The sequence below is a fragment of the Phalangium opilio genome, unplaced genomic scaffold (assembly GCF_054372755.1).
Source record: "Phalangium opilio isolate 3A_F unplaced genomic scaffold, DU_Popi_V2 ptg000042l_1, whole genome shotgun sequence".
Classification (NCBI taxonomy): Eukaryota; Metazoa; Arthropoda; class Arachnida; order Opiliones; family Phalangiidae; genus Phalangium; species Phalangium opilio.
Window position 1 is genome coordinate 1,558,849 of NW_028324166.1, and position 19,487 is coordinate 1,578,335.

At 38.6% G+C, this 19,487-nt stretch overlaps 3 protein-coding genes across 6 annotated transcripts; 1 reads left to right on the forward strand and 2 right to left on the reverse strand.

Annotated features, from left to right (window-relative positions):
- Positions 1-648: 648 nt before the first annotated feature.
- On the reverse strand, positions 649-4,653 carry LOC149678169 (uncharacterized). 2 transcript variants are annotated; one of them, XM_089836181.1, is made up of 9 exons: positions 3,899-4,653; positions 3,670-3,841; positions 3,461-3,537; positions 3,331-3,397; positions 2,987-3,151; positions 2,785-2,920; positions 2,494-2,714; positions 1,999-2,279; positions 649-1,928 (listed from the first exon to the last, which is right to left on the reverse strand). In XM_089836181.1, exons 2-9 carry the CDS (start codon positions 3,697-3,699, stop codon positions 1,649-1,651), a joined length of 1,257 nt encoding a protein of 418 aa, XP_089692307.1. In that variant the 5' UTR covers positions 3,700-3,841; positions 3,899-4,653; the 3' UTR covers positions 649-1,648. The 2 variants fall into 2 exon arrangements, with proteins under 2 accessions (XP_089692307.1, XP_089692306.1); XM_089836180.1 differs by having other exon boundaries at positions 3,670-4,653.
- Positions 4,654-6,502: 1,849 nt separating this feature from the next.
- Positions 6,503-10,436, reverse strand: LOC149678170 (uncharacterized). 3 transcript variants are annotated; one of them, XM_089836186.1, is made up of 6 exons: positions 10,292-10,436; positions 9,346-10,198; positions 7,446-7,619; positions 6,982-7,117; positions 6,717-6,923; positions 6,503-6,638 (listed from the first exon to the last, which is right to left on the reverse strand). In XM_089836186.1, exons 2-5 carry the CDS (start codon positions 9,481-9,483, stop codon positions 6,748-6,750), a joined length of 624 nt encoding a protein of 207 aa, XP_089692312.1. In that variant the 5' UTR covers positions 9,484-10,198; positions 10,292-10,436; the 3' UTR covers positions 6,503-6,638; positions 6,717-6,747. The 3 variants fall into 3 exon arrangements, with proteins under 3 accessions (XP_089692312.1, XP_089692313.1, XP_089692315.1); XM_089836187.1 differs by lacking the exon at positions 6,503-6,638 and having other exon boundaries at positions 6,748-6,923; positions 9,346-9,401; positions 9,469-10,198; XM_089836189.1 differs by lacking the exons at positions 6,503-6,638; positions 9,346-10,198; positions 10,292-10,436 and adding exons at positions 7,707-7,848; positions 7,952-8,091 and having other exon boundaries at positions 6,748-6,923.
- LOC149678171 (uncharacterized) lies at positions 8,005-12,334 on the forward strand. Its single transcript, XM_089836178.1, has 8 exons — positions 8,005-8,145; positions 8,674-8,750; positions 8,805-8,871; positions 9,674-9,847; positions 9,911-10,046; positions 10,106-10,326; positions 10,404-10,684; positions 10,784-12,334. Exons 1-8 carry the CDS (start codon positions 8,005-8,007, stop codon positions 11,022-11,024), a joined length of 1,338 nt encoding a protein of 445 aa, XP_089692304.1. The 3' UTR covers positions 11,025-12,334.
- The last annotated feature ends 7,153 nt before the right edge of the window (positions 12,335-19,487 follow it).

Sequence of the window (19,487 nt, forward strand, 5' to 3'; positions counted from 1 at the left end):
ATTCAATTTCCGTCATTTATTGCGCATTATATTTGTAATTAGGACTTTAATTGATCCCCGCATTGCGGGTAAGGAAACGGTCTTCAATATAGACGTTTCTGTAACTTAAGTCGACCGGACTTTACGCTTCGGCTTGAAAGTTTCTTGGCAAACGTTCTTATTCCACCAGATTATAGTTCCTGCATGCTTCTGGTAAAATTAACTTCATTTTCGGCTTTTGCAGGCGAAAGAAACATTCGTGAGTTAAACCATTAAATTAAATCGACCCGACTTAAAGCGAGGGCTATTAAAGCTTTAACTCTCAAAGTTCATATTAAATTAACTATAATTTCTAAAGATTAAAGCTCGGGAATTTTCTACTTCACTGTTCTCATTTTCCGCTTGACGAAACAGCTCCTCTAAATCAATCGACCCGACTTCGTGGCTAGACGAATGTGAAAAGGGTAAAGCTATGTTCCAGTATTTTAAGATTTTAATAGAATTCCAACTAACAAAACTTCAAAAATTTACTTTATTTTAATTTTATGCAAATTTACATTAGGCCTACATTGATTTATATTATTAAATCTAATAACTTTTAACATTTTTCAGGAGCTATGAAGTGTTTTCATGGTTCCCAACTTTCTAAGCCGCAGAGATATCTTTAAATGATTGAAGCAGAGGCAATTATCATTGATTTTGATGGTACTTTTAACGTAATGGTACAGAACGTCCAATTCAAAAACCAAAACGTGATTAAGTGACGTCAGTTACTGCTGGCAAACGTGAGAAAAAACTCACCACCTGACTGGTGTCGTCTCTAACTATGCCCAACCCAAATCATACCCAGAGATTAGACGGGTTATTGCTGATATATATTCATTGTTGCATAGATTCATGGTGATATAGTGCTCTCTGCCAGTGCCGGATCAACAACCTCGGGGGCCCCTAGGCACTAGGCGTTCGGGGGGGGGGTCACTGCGATACGGAAGCTGAGAGCTTAAGGCTGACAATCGGGGCCCCCGGAGCTCCAGGGCCTCCAGGCAATGCCTAGAGTGCCTAGTGGGTAATCCGGCACTGCTCTATCCTCAACGGGTTCTTAATAGAAATTCCTCGTGGATGGTAAGAGTTGGGAATTCATAATGAAGATTATCTCCAAACGGAGCCTCCGAAATGAACTAGGCCCATGCGTGTGGCAAAGCGAGAATATTTTTTTAACTAATTTAGTTCGCCGTGTTTTCCCGCTTGGGGGCGCTGACACGACCGTAAAATAAACAAAGTTCAACCCCGTGACCCTGTCGACTGCTTAAGTATTTGGCCCAAGGTCGAGGATTGGAAGTATACGGTTTTATTACTCTTACTGAATTATTTTAATTGAAATAATTTAACATCTAATTTTATTTAAAGAATCATGGTTTCATACAATCTAATCTAACCAAATGATTCAATAAAAATGAAGAGACCCAAAAACATTTACGTTAATTTTAGGATGAAACTTTTCTCTATCATAAAATTTTGTGAGTGACCCCTAAAATATCAACGATAATTTAAGGAAGACCCCTGTCACAACGATAATGTGAGCGCCATCTCGTACACATATATGGTGAAAATATTTTCCTTAACAAACTGGATATTTCCCCACATAAAATTTGACATGCATGGGCCTAGTTCATTTCGGAGGCTCCGCTCCATATGAACGTCGTCTTGAGACCTTTGCTGCGGTTCTCGACTTCTTCAAAGCCAGCAGAAGGGATAAACCATGTTCCAATATTAAAGCCAATACCGCGATGACGTTTCCCACGTAGTACAGAGAAAGAAGGCTTTCGATTTCCTTCACGGATATCGGAGAAAAATCGTCCGCTGGCTGTTTCCATTGGATGAGATCCATCGAGTATCGTGCTTTGTAGAAGTGAAGGAAAAAGAGGTCGTTTTCTGCCCCTAACTCTATCCTGAAATGAAGATTAATGTGTTAAAAATTACTATATTACAGAAGAATTTTTGTATTTTCTTTAGTCTTACATCAGGTTGACTTTCTCCATGAGCTCTGATTGCGAGAAATTGTAGGAAACGGCAAAACCCAAGAGCTTACTGTCTATGGACGGCGAAAAGTAGTATTTGTTCGCGTATTCAATTTTATTGTCCATTTTTTTATTTTCTAGCAGAAGCAATTGCATTATCAGGGTCCCAACGACCATGAACTTTCTGTTGTCTCCGACGTTTTGCGCGACGTTGACGAACTCGTCTCCGATAACCCCGTTCGCAATCGGAAGTATCGAGCTTTCTGGGATGGAGATGTTGACCTAGAAATGAAATTTAAAGTTCTGTTTAAATCTTCCAGCAATTTCGGAAGCAAGTAATACAAGAAGATCAATTTTTTCGCGCTTTTCATCGAATGAAAATCCAAATAATTATCAAAGTCAAACCTGTCCCACGATGGTCGTCATTGATATTATGAGAAAAATGTTTACTCGCTTATGTTCAAATACCGAGCAGTTGGTGTATTTTTGTACGTACGTTTTTGCGAAAAGATACAAATTCGTCAGTGTCGTCCCAGAACCAGACGTTGTGAAAACCCTGTTTGACGAGTTGGTCGACGGTGTCCACTGTATCGTATTCCTTATCGGTGAAATCCGACTTTAGGTTGCCTGATATTTCGAAGAAAATGAAAGTGGTCGCGATCAACCAGGACATGGCTGCCAGACGCCACGTCATCGCTTTCTCGACACGGTTGTACGCTGTGACCAGAATTGCAAGTCCAATTTTAAGTATGGATTTATTACGCCATTTAAATTCGAAGTAGCTTACGTTCGAAGAAAAAGAGGAGTAAATTCTTCCAGATCATTTCGAAAAAAGTCATAACGAAAGGTCGGCCATTTTTGGGTGTGGCCAAAGCCAAGATGATCGAAACTGCCAACAGACTCACTGCCCAAGTTATGGAGAACTACAGTTATTGTTGGAAGAAATTATTAGTGTTTAGCTTGCAATATACAGTGCAATTTCACATTACCTGTCGTTCCATGTTGAGAAAAGACAGAGAAGGTGTCTTGGTCATTTTCGGGACTGAAGAGATGATGAAGGTCGACATTGAATCATAAGCACTCGTAATTCGACATTTCATCTCAGGTGTAAAGAATCTATCGACTTGTATTGGAAAAAACAGCATGTCCATTGTCTGCCAAAAGGATACGTTTAAAAGTGAAGAAATAAATGTATAATTATTAAGTATTTTCGAGTATCGCTATTTTCGACATATTCTAGAGTGCACTATAGTTTTGAAGCAGAGTCAAATGAAGTGCTATTGTCATTTCAATTCGCTGTGCCTTATCTGAGGGAACCCAAAAAACGTTTTACTTGTGGTAAGTCACTCCGGGTTCGAATAGCGTTAGCTTCATCGGAAGGTACGGGCACAAAACCGACACTTGAAATAAAGAATAAATATTATTTAGACAGCACGATGAGAAGAAGTGTGACAAAATTCTACCTTATGTTAAACCTTTTACTGAAGAACTCCGATATCAAAGCGTAGAGATTGTCAGCAATACCAAAACCCACAGTTTCCTGTGAGATATACAAAATAAGTCAATTTAGCCTAGACTTGGCCAGTGAATATTTCTTGAATAATATCTGTTTTTCGATATCGAGTCCCGTTGAAAAATACATCTGAGATTAATGTTGCTTTAATATTTTTACCTCGATTATTCCCATTCGAATATCAACCATGTTGAATGACTTGCAATTCAGACTGTTGAAGACTGCGTGGTGCAAATGGGATTTTTTCCCTTTGGCAATTCAGTTGGCCTAAATAACTCAGTCAAGAAGATTTTTTGGACTCGTGTTAAAAGCCGAAGCCGAAGCCGGTGCACTACGCGGATAGTGTTGGTGGTCATATCATTTCATATCATGAAACGAGAGTGTTTACCGATTTTCGAGAAGTTCATTTTTATCTACATTCATTTTCATCACGCTATTTCTTCATTCCAGTTTTAGTGTTGACTTTGGTTTTTTCACCCTGCCGTTATTTAATAACCAACAGAGTTATGCGCTGATAACCAGTTAGTTAGTTAGTTAGTTATTTAGTGTACTGCAGGGGAAAAGCATTGTAAGCGATTTCATGGATAATGCAATCGTAAATAGGGCTGTTTAAGCTTTGATATCTAAAAATCGTGGCGCGAGGATGGTTTTGAAGTTGAGTATAAAGCCTGTCTTCTATAAGTATTTGTGGAAGAGTTTGTAGAAGTGTAAAATCATTTTTAAACTCATACTGGAAGTGATGAATTACGCATTGTTTGATAGTCCCGTATGAGTATATACTGTCCCTTACCCACCAGTTTTCGGAACTTTATAGTGTATGCGAGACACTGTTAAACCTTGTATCGTTGTTTAGCACATTATAAACCACGCGTAGTATTGCAAAATAACTTTTGCCCTTGTCTTTGTTTTTACGGAAAAATATTGACTTTACATTACGCATTGCCGTTTTGAGTTATGTAAATATATAAGACTATTGGCTACACGCAAAGGAAGTGGCTATGGAAACGTTTTCGAAATTTAATTATATCGTTTGAACAATGGCAAATAAATGAGGTTGGCTGGCGGAAAACCATAAAATTGATTTGAAACCAGGGTTGTTTGATTTAAATCAGTTTGATTTAAATCACTGATTAAATCAATCAGTTTTAAACTGCGTAATCATTCGTTTCGATAGAGATGGTGAATTTTCTCACCTCCGAGTTTTTAAGTGCTCCGTTTTCCACATACAAATCTGCTGCAGAAAAAATGGACTTGCTAACGAAGTAATACAATAGTTGGGTTAGTTAAAATGTAAAATTTCCTTGCTCGGAAATTGTAACATACCACACGTTACACGCTCTTTCAATAAAAGGCAGATAAAACGTCACTAATGCTTGCACGAATTCCAATGCCATTGTTTCCTAAATAATTACACTAAAATCTGAATCCAGAATTACTAACAAGAGAAAATATTGGAGAGTATAACATTTCTGCCTCCGTGTTCTGCGACTCGTTTTCCCGACCCCTCGCCCCCCTCCCGGGATAGCCTAATCACAGCTTTTAGAGAGAGGAAAATAGTTCCCGCAAATCAGACTACGGGGCTTATTGGCAGACTATAGCTAGAGCTCACTCTCCCAGAATTCCTTGAGCAGCGCTACTAACAGAATATCTAACCTAATAATTGGCTACTTGAAGTTTTAGGGGGGGGGGGGTAAAAAAAACAGGAAAACCCTGAAACCAGTTGACCCAAGTATTCTATTTTCTCTTGTATTACTTCGTGTTTAAATAGGTCCTGACTGACTGATCAACGCTCAGCTGAAACTAGCTTAAATGAGAGGTTAGAAATAAGTACTGGAATGAATTTTCCCATTCGTCTTATAAAATTACGGTCAGAATATAAAAACATAATTTACTGAAAAACATTCCATCGACGTAAAAGATACTGGTGACATTATCATATTTAATCACTGCGTGGTTTTTCGTTTACATACACAACCATATTTTAAAATGGAGGCCAGAACTTTAACCAAAACTTTGCGTCTGAACCTTTGAATTAAGTAACTGATATTTACTTCCATTATCACAGCGTTAATCGTTTTCACTCCGGAACAATTGGAGGACGTATTGGAGGACGTTTCGCCCTCCATTGCGGAGTAAAACCGCTTACTCCTTGCAGGTTTGCACGCGAATATGAGACGGCTGGAAATCGAAACGAAAATTACTAGATTACGCGCGAAAAAGGACTATATCTCTCCGTTGAATGCTGAGCTGTAGGTTTCAAATTTCAGTCCGTTGAGCAGAGAGAAAATTAAAACACAAATTTCTTTTCTCACTCACAAGGTTAGGGAGGGGCGGTCGAGTCAAACTGTTTGTCTGCGCTAAGCGAATTATGCCATATGGAAGGAATCAATAATAATACATGACATTTGCACTGTTAGACGTTAGCGAACGACGTTTGTTTTATCAGTCTTTGAAATTCTTTGAAAATATTGAGCACAATTTTAGAAATGTTCTATTTGCAAAAATTCACAGTAGCAGAAGTAAGCTGACAATAGCTAAAAGAATCTTACCTTTCAGGGTTTGAACTCAATCATTGAAATGTATATTTTGGGATTATGGTAGCGTGAAAGTACGTAATCCTATTCTTACCTCAATTATTCACAGTATGTAAATATTTTTCAAGTTGACTGATTTGAAAAGTATAATAGAAACAAGCGTGGTTTTTTTTGAATGTTATTCAAAATGGGAGACAAACATTCGCTCTATATTTCGACATAAAATATGCAACACGCAAACAGACTGGCACCGTCTAGTTGGTTGCAAATTATAGTTGGTACGTGCATTCAATTCAGACTTAAATCGACCGGAATTTTCGCGGCTACAAACTTTCTTTAGTCAACAGATTATAGTTCCTGCGTGTTTGTGGTAAAAATTATCTTTATTTTCGGCTTTTGCGGGCGAAAGAAACATTTGTGAGTTAAACCTTTAAAAAAAAATCGACCCGACTCGAGGGCAACGGCTCGGCTTTTAAAGCTTTCTCTCAAAGTTTGTATTAAATTTCCTAAGATTATAGCTCTACCATTGATTTCCTTAGTGAAATTTAGCTCTCGTTCATTATAGTTTAATTTTTAATCACGAAATCCGGACAACTTCGAAAAAAGGCAAAATAAATAATTCGGTCATGGATACAGGCATACTTTCTACATTTCATGGATTTCTATGCTCACGAAATTCATGAGAATCATAAAAACAACTGTTTCAGGTATGGTCCACATGGGTGTGTTGGTTTTCAATCTCCAATATTCGTAGTTGCCAATGTACTGGTACTTGAGGTTGTAAAGTACAGGAGATGACGGCGCTCAAAAACAAGGCTCCCAAAATCCAAAATCCGTAAACGAGTCTCCAAGGTACGTTCCCAGATGGTCTCGAGATGGCTAAAGACAATGTTTTGATTTTAGCAGTAATTAACTTTCGTCATGGTAATACGCTCACGTTCGAAAAAGTAGATGAAGATGAGATCCCATATATTCATCAACATCTCAACGAACACCTTCACTGGACTCCTTCTACGCCAAGTGGTCATGATCAGAGCAACGACGAAACTGAAGCCGAATAGAAGTGTAAGAACCTAGAATTGAAACCCAAAGTGTGATCATTTCTGAATCCCCTTTCCCTCGGTAATACCAGAAGTTCGTAAGATATGTTCCATAAGTTTGTCATTTGTTACTGAGACCTTGTCATGGATTGACGAAGGTTAAGCCATAGATTCTCGTCAAGCGACGGCTGATGAGGTGCTGTCAAAGGGTTAGTTCAGACTAATTAGGATGATAATTGAGTGTAGTCAATCCTCGCTTGTCGTTCTCAAACTAGTTCTCAGTAAGTCTCTAGCATTACGAAGTTTACTTAGTGTCATACTTATGGAACATATCTTATAAACTTATGGCAATGCTATATACCAGTTGACTAGTTGCGAGAAAGTTAAAGGAGTAACTATCGCTAGCAAAAGGAATTGAGCTGAAGAATAGGATGTTCGTCTCTGAGATGGTGTTGGTTGGAACCCAACCTTCGGAGTTAGTGGTGCCCTGTAGCATAGCCAAATGCGAAACGAAGTCCAAATCCTTTTGTATTTGCTGTAAATTTGAGACGAAACTTAGGTTGGGACATATCAGTTCTAATCCGCGTATATTCGTTTCGATAGAGGTGCTGAATTTTCTCACCTCCGAGTTTTTAAGTGTTCCGTTTTCTTCATACATATCAGTTAAAGAAGAAATGGACTTTATAACGCTAACGAAGGTAAACAATAGTTTGCTTTGATAAAATGTAAATGTGCAGGTTTTCACACTAGCTGATATGAGACGGCTGTAAATCGAAACGAAAATTACTAGATTACGTGCGAAAAAGGACTATTTCAGTCCGTTGAGCAGAAACAACAATTAAAACAACAGTTTTTTTTCTCACTCACAAGGTTAGGGAGGGGCGATCGAGTCAAAAACTTGTTTCTCTGCGCTAAGCCATATGGAAGGAATCAATAATAGAGATACTTTGGACACAGCACATGGAACAAGCTTTTGGGTTTTAATCAAGTTAGCGGCAATGGCGAGCGAAACGTTCTCCAATTGTTCCGGAATGAAAACTATTCACGCCGTGATAGTACAGGTAAATATGAGTTATTTAATTCAAAGGTTCTAAGTCCCGTCAGGATGTTTTGGATAAATATTTGGTCTTAAAGAAGACAGCGAGTCAATAGACCTTTTCGACGTTGAAACGAGGGAGTAGACAACCCTCAATGTCGAGGAATACAAGGGCGTTGATATATTTCCGTCTCTGCGCACTCTCATGGTACAAAAAGAATACAGCGCAGGCGCCAAAAAGTAAGATGGAAGGCAAAGTTTTGCCCCCGTGTCTTTCCCTCTTCGAAATGGTCTATAGGATAAAGTCAACCAGTATATTTTACGTCTCTAATATTGGTGGAATGTTTTTCAATAAGGAAAGCTTTTAGTTTCGGACCGTTATTTAATAAGACGGCAGTGGATTAGTTAATTCCTTCGAGTACATAATAGTAACTTCCCATTAAAAGTAGTTTCAGCTGAGCGTTGATCAGTCAGTCAGGACTTATTTAATTTTTAGAACTACTGACGCGATAGGTCTGTATTTCTGGATTTTGATTTTAGCGTAATTTATTAGGAAACACAAATATTGGAAATCATTCAAGCAATAGTGACGTATTTACTGCCATTTTTAGAAAGAGGAGCCAAAGTGTGGTAAGTTACAATTTCAGACCAAGGTCATTTTAGATTTTAACGAAGCGAACTTAGCATCATCAAGTCCTACTTGCCGATAACGGATATATTTGAAGATAACGGACCACTTAAAAACTGGCAGGTGAGAAATTTGCCTCTAAAATGCGCTATAATAAAAATAATTCTCAACAAGTTGGGAAACGAAAATATTACCTCTCCGAGTCGAGAAGAATTAGCTTAACACCCAACTTTTGCTATTCGTTGATAGGCAAATATATGCTTTAACATTTTTATAAATAAGTTATTCAAGTGTTTTCAAGAGTTATAGTGTCAAACAATGGCGGCAATTCTCTAACTTTTAAAGAGAGCTATCACATGTTATAACTATCTTCTAAAGGGTTTTTGTAAAGAAGGTAAAATTTTATTTTGATCACTGTTTTTTATTAGCACGAGGGGAAATCACGAGACATCCGTCGATTTTCATTCAAGGTTTGATGACACCTTAGAATAATCACCTATTTAGACATTGCGCACTCATAGAACGCACGAGGTTGACAACAACCCTTTAGACGATAGATATCAATTGTGATAACTCGCATAAAGAAATGAAGTTTACTTGGGAGGCGACGGAAGGGATCAAGCCGACTCCGGCAGATACGAGGCAGTCGGCACCTATAGGGTAGGATCGCCAACTTGAGTAGTATTTGCTCAAACTTTGTCGCCCAGAAGTTTGGCTTACACGAGTGCGCCACATTGTCTAGCATGATTTTTAAAGTTTATCCATACGTCACTCGAAGGGGTAAAAAAGAAATATTCGTTGAAATTATAAAAAGGAACACCAGATCTTCTGTGTGTCTATCGAAATGAATATACTCAGCTTAAATCTGAACCACTCACTAATCCGTCCCGATCTAAGTTTCGCCTGGGTCATTTCAAATTTACAGGATATACAAAAGGATTTGGACGTTGTTTTGTACATAGCTTTACTAAAGGACATTGCTAACTACAAAGGATGGTTTCCATCCAACACCCTCTCAGAGACGAACATAATAGTCATCAACTCAGTTCCGTTGACTATCGATAGTTATTCCTTCGACTTTCTCGCAAATAGTCAAATGGTATATAATATTACCGAATTGAAGGGGCTACAGAAATGAAAACATTTTCGGTTTCAATTCCAGGTTCTTACACTTTTATTCGGCTTCAGTTTCGTGGTTGCTCTGATCATGACCACTTGGCGTCGAAGCAGTCCAGTGAAAGTGCTCACTGAGATGTTGATGAACATATGGGATCTCATCTTCATCTACTTTTTCGAACGTGAGCGTATTAAAATGACGAAAGTTAATTACTGCTAAAATCGAAACATTTGTCTTCAGCTATCTCGAGACCATCTGAGAACGTATCTTGGAGACTCGTCTACGGATTTTGGATTTTAGGAGCCTTATTTTTGAGCGCCGTCATCTCCTGTACTTTCAAAACAGACGTATACAATATCAAGTACCTGTACATTGACAACTTCGAAGATTGGAGATTGAAAACGAACACACCCATGTGGGTCATACCTGGAAGTGGTGTTTTTATGATTTTCATGAATTACGTGAGTATAGAAATCCACGAAATGTAGAAAGTATCCGTGTATCCATGATCGTATTATTTCATTTGCCATCTTTAAAGTTGTCCGGATTTCGTGAACAAAACTTTGCGAATCGAATTCGACATGGTGAAATTCCAGATATTGTTGATCCTGACTTTTGGGATGATATAGTTGCCGGAAAACTGTCCCTAGCGTTGGATGATTTATCTCTCAAAATTTTCTATGCCCTTATTGAGTCTGAAAATATCAAAGAAAATAAGTTGTACATTAACAGAGCATTTAACGAAACACTGCCACTTTTCTTTTCTCTCAGCGAAAAAGGCAATAATGATCGAGAAATTTCAGAAATTGCGCGCTTATAGTAAGTACAGAAGGAATATTCAACCAGGAGTGCAACATACGAATGTTATCTACACTCTAGATTAATAGTTGTTCACTATTTTTCTCGTGAATTTCATAGTGCGTCTATCGCATTCGAAACGAAGCCTTTTGATAACTTTTTACTGGAGCCGTCTTACAAAGTGGACAAGGCTAAATGGATCAAACCCCAGCAGGAAATTGCCCCCATAACCCTGAAGGACACTCAGATAGCCTTCTGGTTCTTGGGCCACGGCTACATGTTTTGTGGACTCGTAATGCTTCTGGAATTACTTCCCTGGTTCATTAAATCGTGCTTCAATAGTTTGCAGACACATTATTAAATTACCGAAATGCAAGTGCTTAGCTTCTTTGAATTGTAATAAATTAACTTTTTTTTATTTATTTTATATGATAATTAACAACAAATACAGGGTGATTCTAAAATGGTGGTATAACCGAACTACTGCGGGTTCTATGAGCGATTTTAAGTCGAAAATGTTCTATGGCATTTTGTCATCCAGGCCACCGTTTAAAAGTTATGATAAGAATCATTTACGGATGACCCCTTAAAATTAATTAAATTAATCAAAAGCCCAGCGGGTTGAATACATTTTTTAAGGGGACTCACGTGTTTAGTAATCGCGCGTGTAATTTTGCTTGAAAAGCTTCACTTCTTTTTGCGATTCTCAGAAGAGAGTGGAAATAAAACATTAAACCTTTGTTGATTGTTTGTTAGGTTTTTCTCGATCCGGCAAGAATCTTCCCATTTGGTCCTTTTTTATTAAATTTTCAATGCATTTCCCCATTGGGCTAGGTTTTTCTCAATTCGGCATGAATCTTCCCATTTGAACCCAATTTCAAGCTTACATTGGTGGAGGACTTCTTTATGGAGTTCACGGGGAAGTAAATCGCGCGCGCGATTACTAAACACGTGAGTCCCCTTAAAAAAATGTATTCAACCCGCTGGGCTTTTGATTAATTTAATTAATTTTAAGGGTTCATCCGTAAATGATTCTTATCATAACTTTTAAACGGTGGCCTGGATGACAAAATGCCATAGAACATTTTCGACTTAAAATCGTTCATAGAACCCGCAGTAGTTCGGTTATACCACCATTTTAGAATCACCCTGTATACGCTGAATATTTTGAATCTAAGGTGAGGTATTATTAAGGTACTAGGCCATCTTGTTTCCGTAATATTATTCCTTAATTATATGCCCTAGCTTGAAACTGGGATCTTTTTTGATTAAACTGAATATACGCTATCATAAAATTGTAAACAACTCATAAGGTTATTATTAAAAGTCTATGCCTTTAGGCCTAAGTTCCTCTTTTATAAACAAAACTATTCCACTTATCTCTAAACCAATAAACCCAACTTACGTTCACAGTGCACACCTAATATCGAGCGGTGTAGTATTGTCCCGGAAAAAACAACTCGGGATAATCTAGCGCGTGACTAATACCATAATAAAGACAAAGTTCCATTATCTTTTCTCATTAAATTGTGAAGTAATTAAAGAATAATTTCGGCCTATTCCAGTATTTACTAATGAGCTTTTTAAACATTTTCATTTTCATTTTGGCATCATTTATGGTAGATCGATAATGGTCAACGTTCCAATTTTCGACTGTAATTAGGGAAATACAGTATTAAAAAAACAAGCTGTGTTGGTACCTTAATAATGCCGCACCTCAATTCACCTTATTCTCTATCGCAGGAAATTAGGCTTATCTTGGGCATTATGGAGGGGAGTAATGGAAAGAAATGAGTCTGTCGTCTGCTACAAAAACCACAAAAATGTAGCGTAGCAGACGACAGACTCATTTCTTCCCGTTACTCTCCTCCACGAATCCCGAGATAAGCCTAATTTCCGGAGAGCGATGGTTATAAGGTTGATTGAGGTGCGGCATTATTAAGGTACTAACCCAGCTTGTTTTATATTATTATATATCCATAATTACAGTCGAAAATTGGAACACGGACCATTTTTGATCTACCATCAATTAGGCGATAATGAAAATGTTTAAAAAGCTCATAAGTTAATACTGTAAAGTCTACGATTTTGAAGCTCAGATACGATTCGCGAAATCATAACACTATACCAACGTCAATTACACTTTCAAATCGAAATAAAACTGGCCAGCGATACAATTGTCATTTAAATTCATCGATACTGACATTATTAATTGCTTAATTGATAATTAATTTAAAATAAACTGCACTGAAATGGAATCCAAAACGAATGTTCGTTCGACTGACTTAACTTATGGCAGAAGTGAGATGAGACCAGAAGTACTGAGCTAACCAAATTCTTCACTTTGCGAAAGTGAATACTCTATATAACCTAGAAACGGTTGGCCCTCTGGTGGCGGTTTCAGAGTTTTCCCTCCAAAACGTGAGACGCTCGCGGTGGTAGACGGCCGGACTAGATTCAAGCACCCGCGTCCTTGTTCCGCGGCTTTAGGTTGAGGGGAAGGGGGTAGGAAATGTTTTTGGAACTCGACCAATTTTTTTCTCAGTCTAGTGTAGGCGCGTGGGAAGCGGCATAAAATCCTCAAATTTATTCACTAGTGCCAGGATCTACTATCAACGCTTGAGACCTTCACTTCTAGTCTCATCTCACTTCTGCTTATGGTTTATATCGCAGTCAAATAATAACTTAAATAATTAGTAAATATTGATTGTATACCACCGTTGTCACAGTAAAGCTAAACCCGGAATTGGGGCTTGCGTGACGCTAATTTTCTAATAGCCGAATAGAGAACTGTAAATAGATTAAGTTGAAAATAACGTATTGTAAGGGGCAGTGTCGCATGAAATAACTCCTAATTGGAATTTTGAAAGCATAATGATTGTTTGAAGTCAGAGCGACATTTTAGCCAAACCAGAGCGCGAGCTCTTGGATCGAGACGTTCAAATAGTTTCGGGAAAAACTTGGACGACAACGTACGAATCTTTCAAAACAGCGATAAAATTCAAAAGACGAATCTGCGGATTGAAATCATTGAACTCCATACCACAATGAAGAAGATTCACGCCGGAATGGTTCAGGCAATTACCAGTCATACTATAATTTTTGGTATAAGTACAGACGCTGGGGTGACGTAGCTGTTAGGGTTTTAGCCTTGCAGCAAGAGGGTACTGTGGCACTGGGGAAAAATCTGGGAACAAACCCTTGGGCGTAGAGTTTGCAAGTTCTCTCCACATGCACTTGTTAAAGGAGTTTTACCCTGCAGTGTTACACGATTTCTGCTTCCCACAAAAACTTGGTGTGGTTAACGGTAATACCGCGTTTAGATTTCCAGCTTATCACGCTGACCAATTTTTGACACTATCCCTGACCATTTTAAGTACGTGTTTACCAGAGCCCACTTCATGTAGACACCTGGAAAGTATTTAGCATTGCTCGAAGCTATCATGGTATGTTGTACCAAACGAAATCCCTGACCTATCCCTGACTTTTTAGGAAGAAACTTTAAATCCCTGACCTATCCCTGACCTTTTAGGAAGAAACTCTAAATCCCTGACTCTTCCTCCATTTTACAAATCTCTGACTTATCGAGGTTATCAAGCTTTCGTTTGAACCCTGTATGCAATTTAAATAGACCCACATGCGTGGACGTCCCTTCATAGACAAATAATTTTCAACTCTGGGTTCAGTAAAGTAAACTGCAAAATAACTCTTGACTTGAATTACAAATGTCTAAGCTTAACAAACGTTTATGCTCTGTATAACAATGATTTCCGTTTTAATAATTAGGAAGGACAAATATTAGCCTACACGGATGCAGTCATGAAATATTTCATGCCGTTTATTGAAATCATATCAAACATCACGTAAGTTCCAATTGGTCATCTCTGAAATTTCAATTTTAATTGTAACAAACTATCGGTTTCCTTCGAAAGTTTTGTCACGTATATAAAGGAAGCAGCGGAATTGTATTTTGAAAATGGAACACTGAAAGATGTTAAGGTGAGAAAATTGACATACACCCAAAGAGAAAACAGAGTCAGTAAGGGAAGCTCTGTAAATGAGCTGGGTGATGTCCTTCTGTACAAGATATACCATTATTGGTTGAAAAATGTAGTCCGCTTTACCTTATATCCCCTATGGAGGCCGATAGGTAACGACGTGTCTGACAACGAACCGAGGGCTGGAAGTTGCTCCATAAAATTTAATGAACTTATTACAACAACCGTCTACTCCTCTATTTTATATCCTCTATGGTAAAATCATGCCATGTTTTAACCAATGAACGGCATAGCTTGAGAAAAGGCTGCTTACAGAGATATTGGTCTCACCAAACTACCTTCAATTTGTGCTCACTCATCAACGTTGTATTCAGTGGGCTGACAGTGCCATATGTCCTCGGACATAAAATAGCAACCATTTTGATCTGAATCACCATGTCACGATGTTAGTTTGATCTATGTCGTATTAATCAATTTATTTTAATGTACAGACACTGAAAGAGGATTTCAATGGTACTATTCCCGAATTGGACATGGTTATTCATCCAGTTTCAGTTCAAGACATTGCTAATTACAAGGGTTGGATTCCAACCAACACTTTCGTAGAGACCGACGTCATAATTTTCAGTGCGGCTCCGACTGCAAGCGATAGTTATTCCTTCGATTTCATCACAAATAGTCAACCGGTATATAATATTACAATGGCAATTTAAGAAGTTCAGAAATGGAAACATATTTCGTTTCAATTCCAGGTTTTTGAACTTCTATTCGGTTGCAGTTTCTTGGTTGCATTAGTCATGACCAATTGGCGCCAAAGAAGCCCCGTGAAAGTTTTCATTGAGATGATGATTCACGTCTGGAATCTCATTTTCATATACTTTTTCGAACGTAGGTTTACAACCTTAAGTATAAGCAGGGATAGATGTAATTTTAGAAGTAGGAATGGAGAAAAGAATAATCCCGGACGGAACGGGGGGCATGAAAAAAAGAGGCGGGTCATAGCGACAGATGTAAAAACGAACTACGTATTTTTCACCGTCCCCGTCATCAAAGTCATCAAAACGTAGTTTAAGTGAGCCAATAAGATAATTGGGTGGGATATGAATCGGACTGAAGTAAATACTAACAGTTCTCCATTCCTACTTCTAAAATTTAATTTATCCCTGGTATAAGCATAAGTGTACGAGATACGTTCCATAAGTATGCTTGGTAAAGCTAGAGACTTGCTGAGAGCTAGTTCGAGAACGACAAGCGAGAATTGATTACACTCGGTTAATTTTGACGGACTTACATCTTCCTATTTAGTCTGTATTACTAAACCTTTAACAGCGCCTCACCAGGCGTTGCTTTACCCTGAATCTATAACCTACCTCATTCACTTCATGACAAGCTCTCAGTAACCAGTGGCAAACTTATGGAACACATCTTATGTACTTATGGTATAAGACATAGGACAAACGTTACCGAGGACCCCTGACCTAACATCTTCATCCGGAACCCAACTGATTTCAAATGTTGTTCTATCCGATTTAGCTATCTCGGAACCATCTAATAACCTACCTTGGAGACTTCTGTACGGATTTTGGATTATATCAGCATTATTTTTGGGAGCTGTCATCTCGTGTACTTTCAAAACGGACCTTTACAGCAAATACTTGACAATTGACAACTTCGAAGATTGGAGATCGAAATTCAACACACCAATGTGGGTCATGCAATCAAATGGTGTTTCCGTGATTTTCATGAACTTCGTGAGTAGAAATCCGTGAAGTCAAGAATGAGTTCATTTACTCTAAATTGTATATTTGGGCAAGGAGTAAGAGGGCTTCAACGCATGCGCGAGAACGTACACTCTCTTGCCGTGAGGGGGTAGCGGTAACCATGGTAACCGGGGAACGGCACAGTACCGTTTTAGGAACGGGGGACAACTTGCATTTTGTCAGACTCCGAGTCTCCCCTCTTGTAAATTCTATTTGAATTGGGTTTGCAGGTGTCTTCGTTTGATAAAAACAACTTAACGAGTCGAATTCGAATGGGTGAACCTTCGGAAATAGTTGATCCCGAATTATGGGCCGAAGTACAAGCGGGAAATCTGAGCGTAACGGCGGACGAATGGTTTTTGAGGCAATTATTTTTCATGATTACATCGGAAGAAATCTCAAGGGATAAGGTTTACATAAGCAATCCAGGCGACGATCCAATATCTTTCGTCCTTTCCTACAGCGACAAACCCACGAGAGACGGAGATTTATTAGAAATCATAAATATAGCGTAAGTATTCAAAAGACTGTTCAATTGTCAGTGAAGAGATGGAGTCTCGCTGAGATGCAAAATGTAGATACATACGATGAGCTATTAGTTTCATCAGAAGTGAGATGAGACTAGAAGTGAAGGGCCCTAGCATTGGTAGTAGATCCTGGCACTAGTGAATAAATTTGAGGATTTTATGCCGCTTCCCACGCGCCCTCACTATTGAGAAAAAAATTGGTCGAGTTCCAAAAACATTTCCTACCCCCTTCCCCTCAACCTAAAGCGGCCGAACACGGACGCGGCTCCTTGAATCTATAGTTCGGCCGTCTACCACCGCGAGCGTCTCACGTTTTGGAGGGAAAATTCAGAAACCGCTACTAGCTAGAGGGTCAACCGCTCTTGTGTTATCAAGAATATTCACCTTCGCCGAGTGAAGAATTTGGTTAGCTCAGTACTTCTGGTCTCATCTCACTTCTGGTTTCATCATAAGTTCATCATGCCACTAAGTACACAAATATGGGTTACGACTGGGCATCTTCCGCAGGTTACTGTGACGTCAGAACTCGTTTAGCGCTAAGATGCGAAGAGAGAAAATTTTGAAATTCCTGTCGCGGTGCAACCACCAAGGTCGAGACGATTACTTAATGGGTCACGTGAAGAAATCATCCAATGGAATAAAGGAGATTTTTACGTTTCGTATAGGCATTTGGGGGGGGGGACGAATTTTACTGTAGCAACCCCAAAATCCCTCTCTCTCTCTCTCTCTCTCTCTCTCTCTCTCTCTCTCTCGTGAGATAGAGGTGGTTACAGTCCTGAAACATTCCAAAAGAGATAAAAGAAACGCTAGGCTAGGCAGTACAATTTTGTATCGAAATTGAGGTGATAAATGATACGGAGAGAGTATAGGGTTTCAGTAAAGGGAGCCAGACAAACACTATTGCCATAGAAGTAGCAGCCATATCTCTACTTAGAGGCATGATAAACTTATGGTTTCATCATAAGTTTATAAGATATGTTGAATACTTAAGGTAGATAGTCTTGTTTAAAAGTATTTCGCAAAAATGTGAATTGTTCTTTTTCGTAAATTGCAGGGCGTGCATCCTTTTCGAGACGAAGCCTTTCGATTACATTTCACTCGCTTCCTCCTACACATTTAACAAGGCTAAATGGTACAAACCTCTGCAAGAAATCGCTCCAATCACCTTCAAGGACACTGCATTAGCATTCTGGCTGTTAAGCCGCTGTTACATGTTTTGTGGATTCTCAATACTTCTCGAATTATTACTGCCCTTTTTCATTAAATTATATTTCAGTGGAAGATAGGCTTAGCAGTAAACGCTTTCGACTCGAGGCAAGAGGGCCACGGTTAAACACTTAAAAACCATGGTACAAAGTCTAAATTCAGCCTAGAGTTTTCGCGCCATTTGTTAACTTGAATCCGTTCTTGGTTTTAAGCTACGTTCATACGCGTTGTATCTCAAAGTTAACTTCAATAAAGCTATATGAATTAACTCGGTTTCACTTTTGTAAAATAACAAGTGAGATGAGACTAAAACTACTGAGCTAACCAAATTCATCACTTGGCGAAAGTGAATATTCTTGATAACACACCAACGGTTGGCCCTCTGGTAGAAGTTTCTGAGTTTTCCCTCTCCAAAAGGTGAGACGCTTGTGGTGGTAGACGGCCGAACTAGATTCAAGCACCAGCGTCTGTGTTCCGCGGCTTTAGGTTGAGGGAACGGGGTTAGGAATTTTTTTGGAACTCGATAAATTTTTTTCTCTCTAGTGTAGGCGCAGGGATGGAAGCGGCATAAAATCCTCTCAAATTTGTTCACTAGTGCCAGGATCTACTACCAATGCTAGAGCTCTTTACCTCTAGTCTCATCTTACTTCTGGTAAAATGTAACTGCGGTTGATATTTTAGTAGTGACACAAAATAGTAAGAAAAACGAAAAGAATTTAGTGATTGTTAATCACTAACTTATTTCAGCAATCTTGCACAGAAGTTAAATTGCTGTTTTTCAAAAAAAAAATTAAATCCTTCGCAAGCTTGAAAGTACCTAAGTATAAGAGGACCTAAAACAAAGAAAATCAATCAATACAGTGTAGTGTTAGTTTATACAATGTGTTCCTTCCGGGGTTTTCATTTTTTATACAGAAAACAAATGATGCCTTCATTATTTATTCAAAAGACACTGTGTGTTTCTTCATCTTAAGCTAGGTTTACACTGGGGAATTTCTCGCTTAAAATTGACTCGATCGTAAAATGCTTCTAGACATTTATGACAGTGTAAAGGAAAAATTGCATGGATTCTAATTATTAATTCAACAAGTTTCGATTTGCTTCTAGGAGGGAGGGAACGTAAGGTTTAGCGTTTGATGTCACGACATCACGCCATTAAAATAAACAGGAGCTAATCACCTTGGACTTATCTCTTCTCTTAAACCCATATTTTTATTTGGCACATAGAGTGTGTCTATGCATTTATTTTCCATTTAACCGGCGTGGTTATTATATCATTGTTCGCTAGTTCACTCCTCGGTAACACACTCTTGATAAACTTTCAGTATTGACC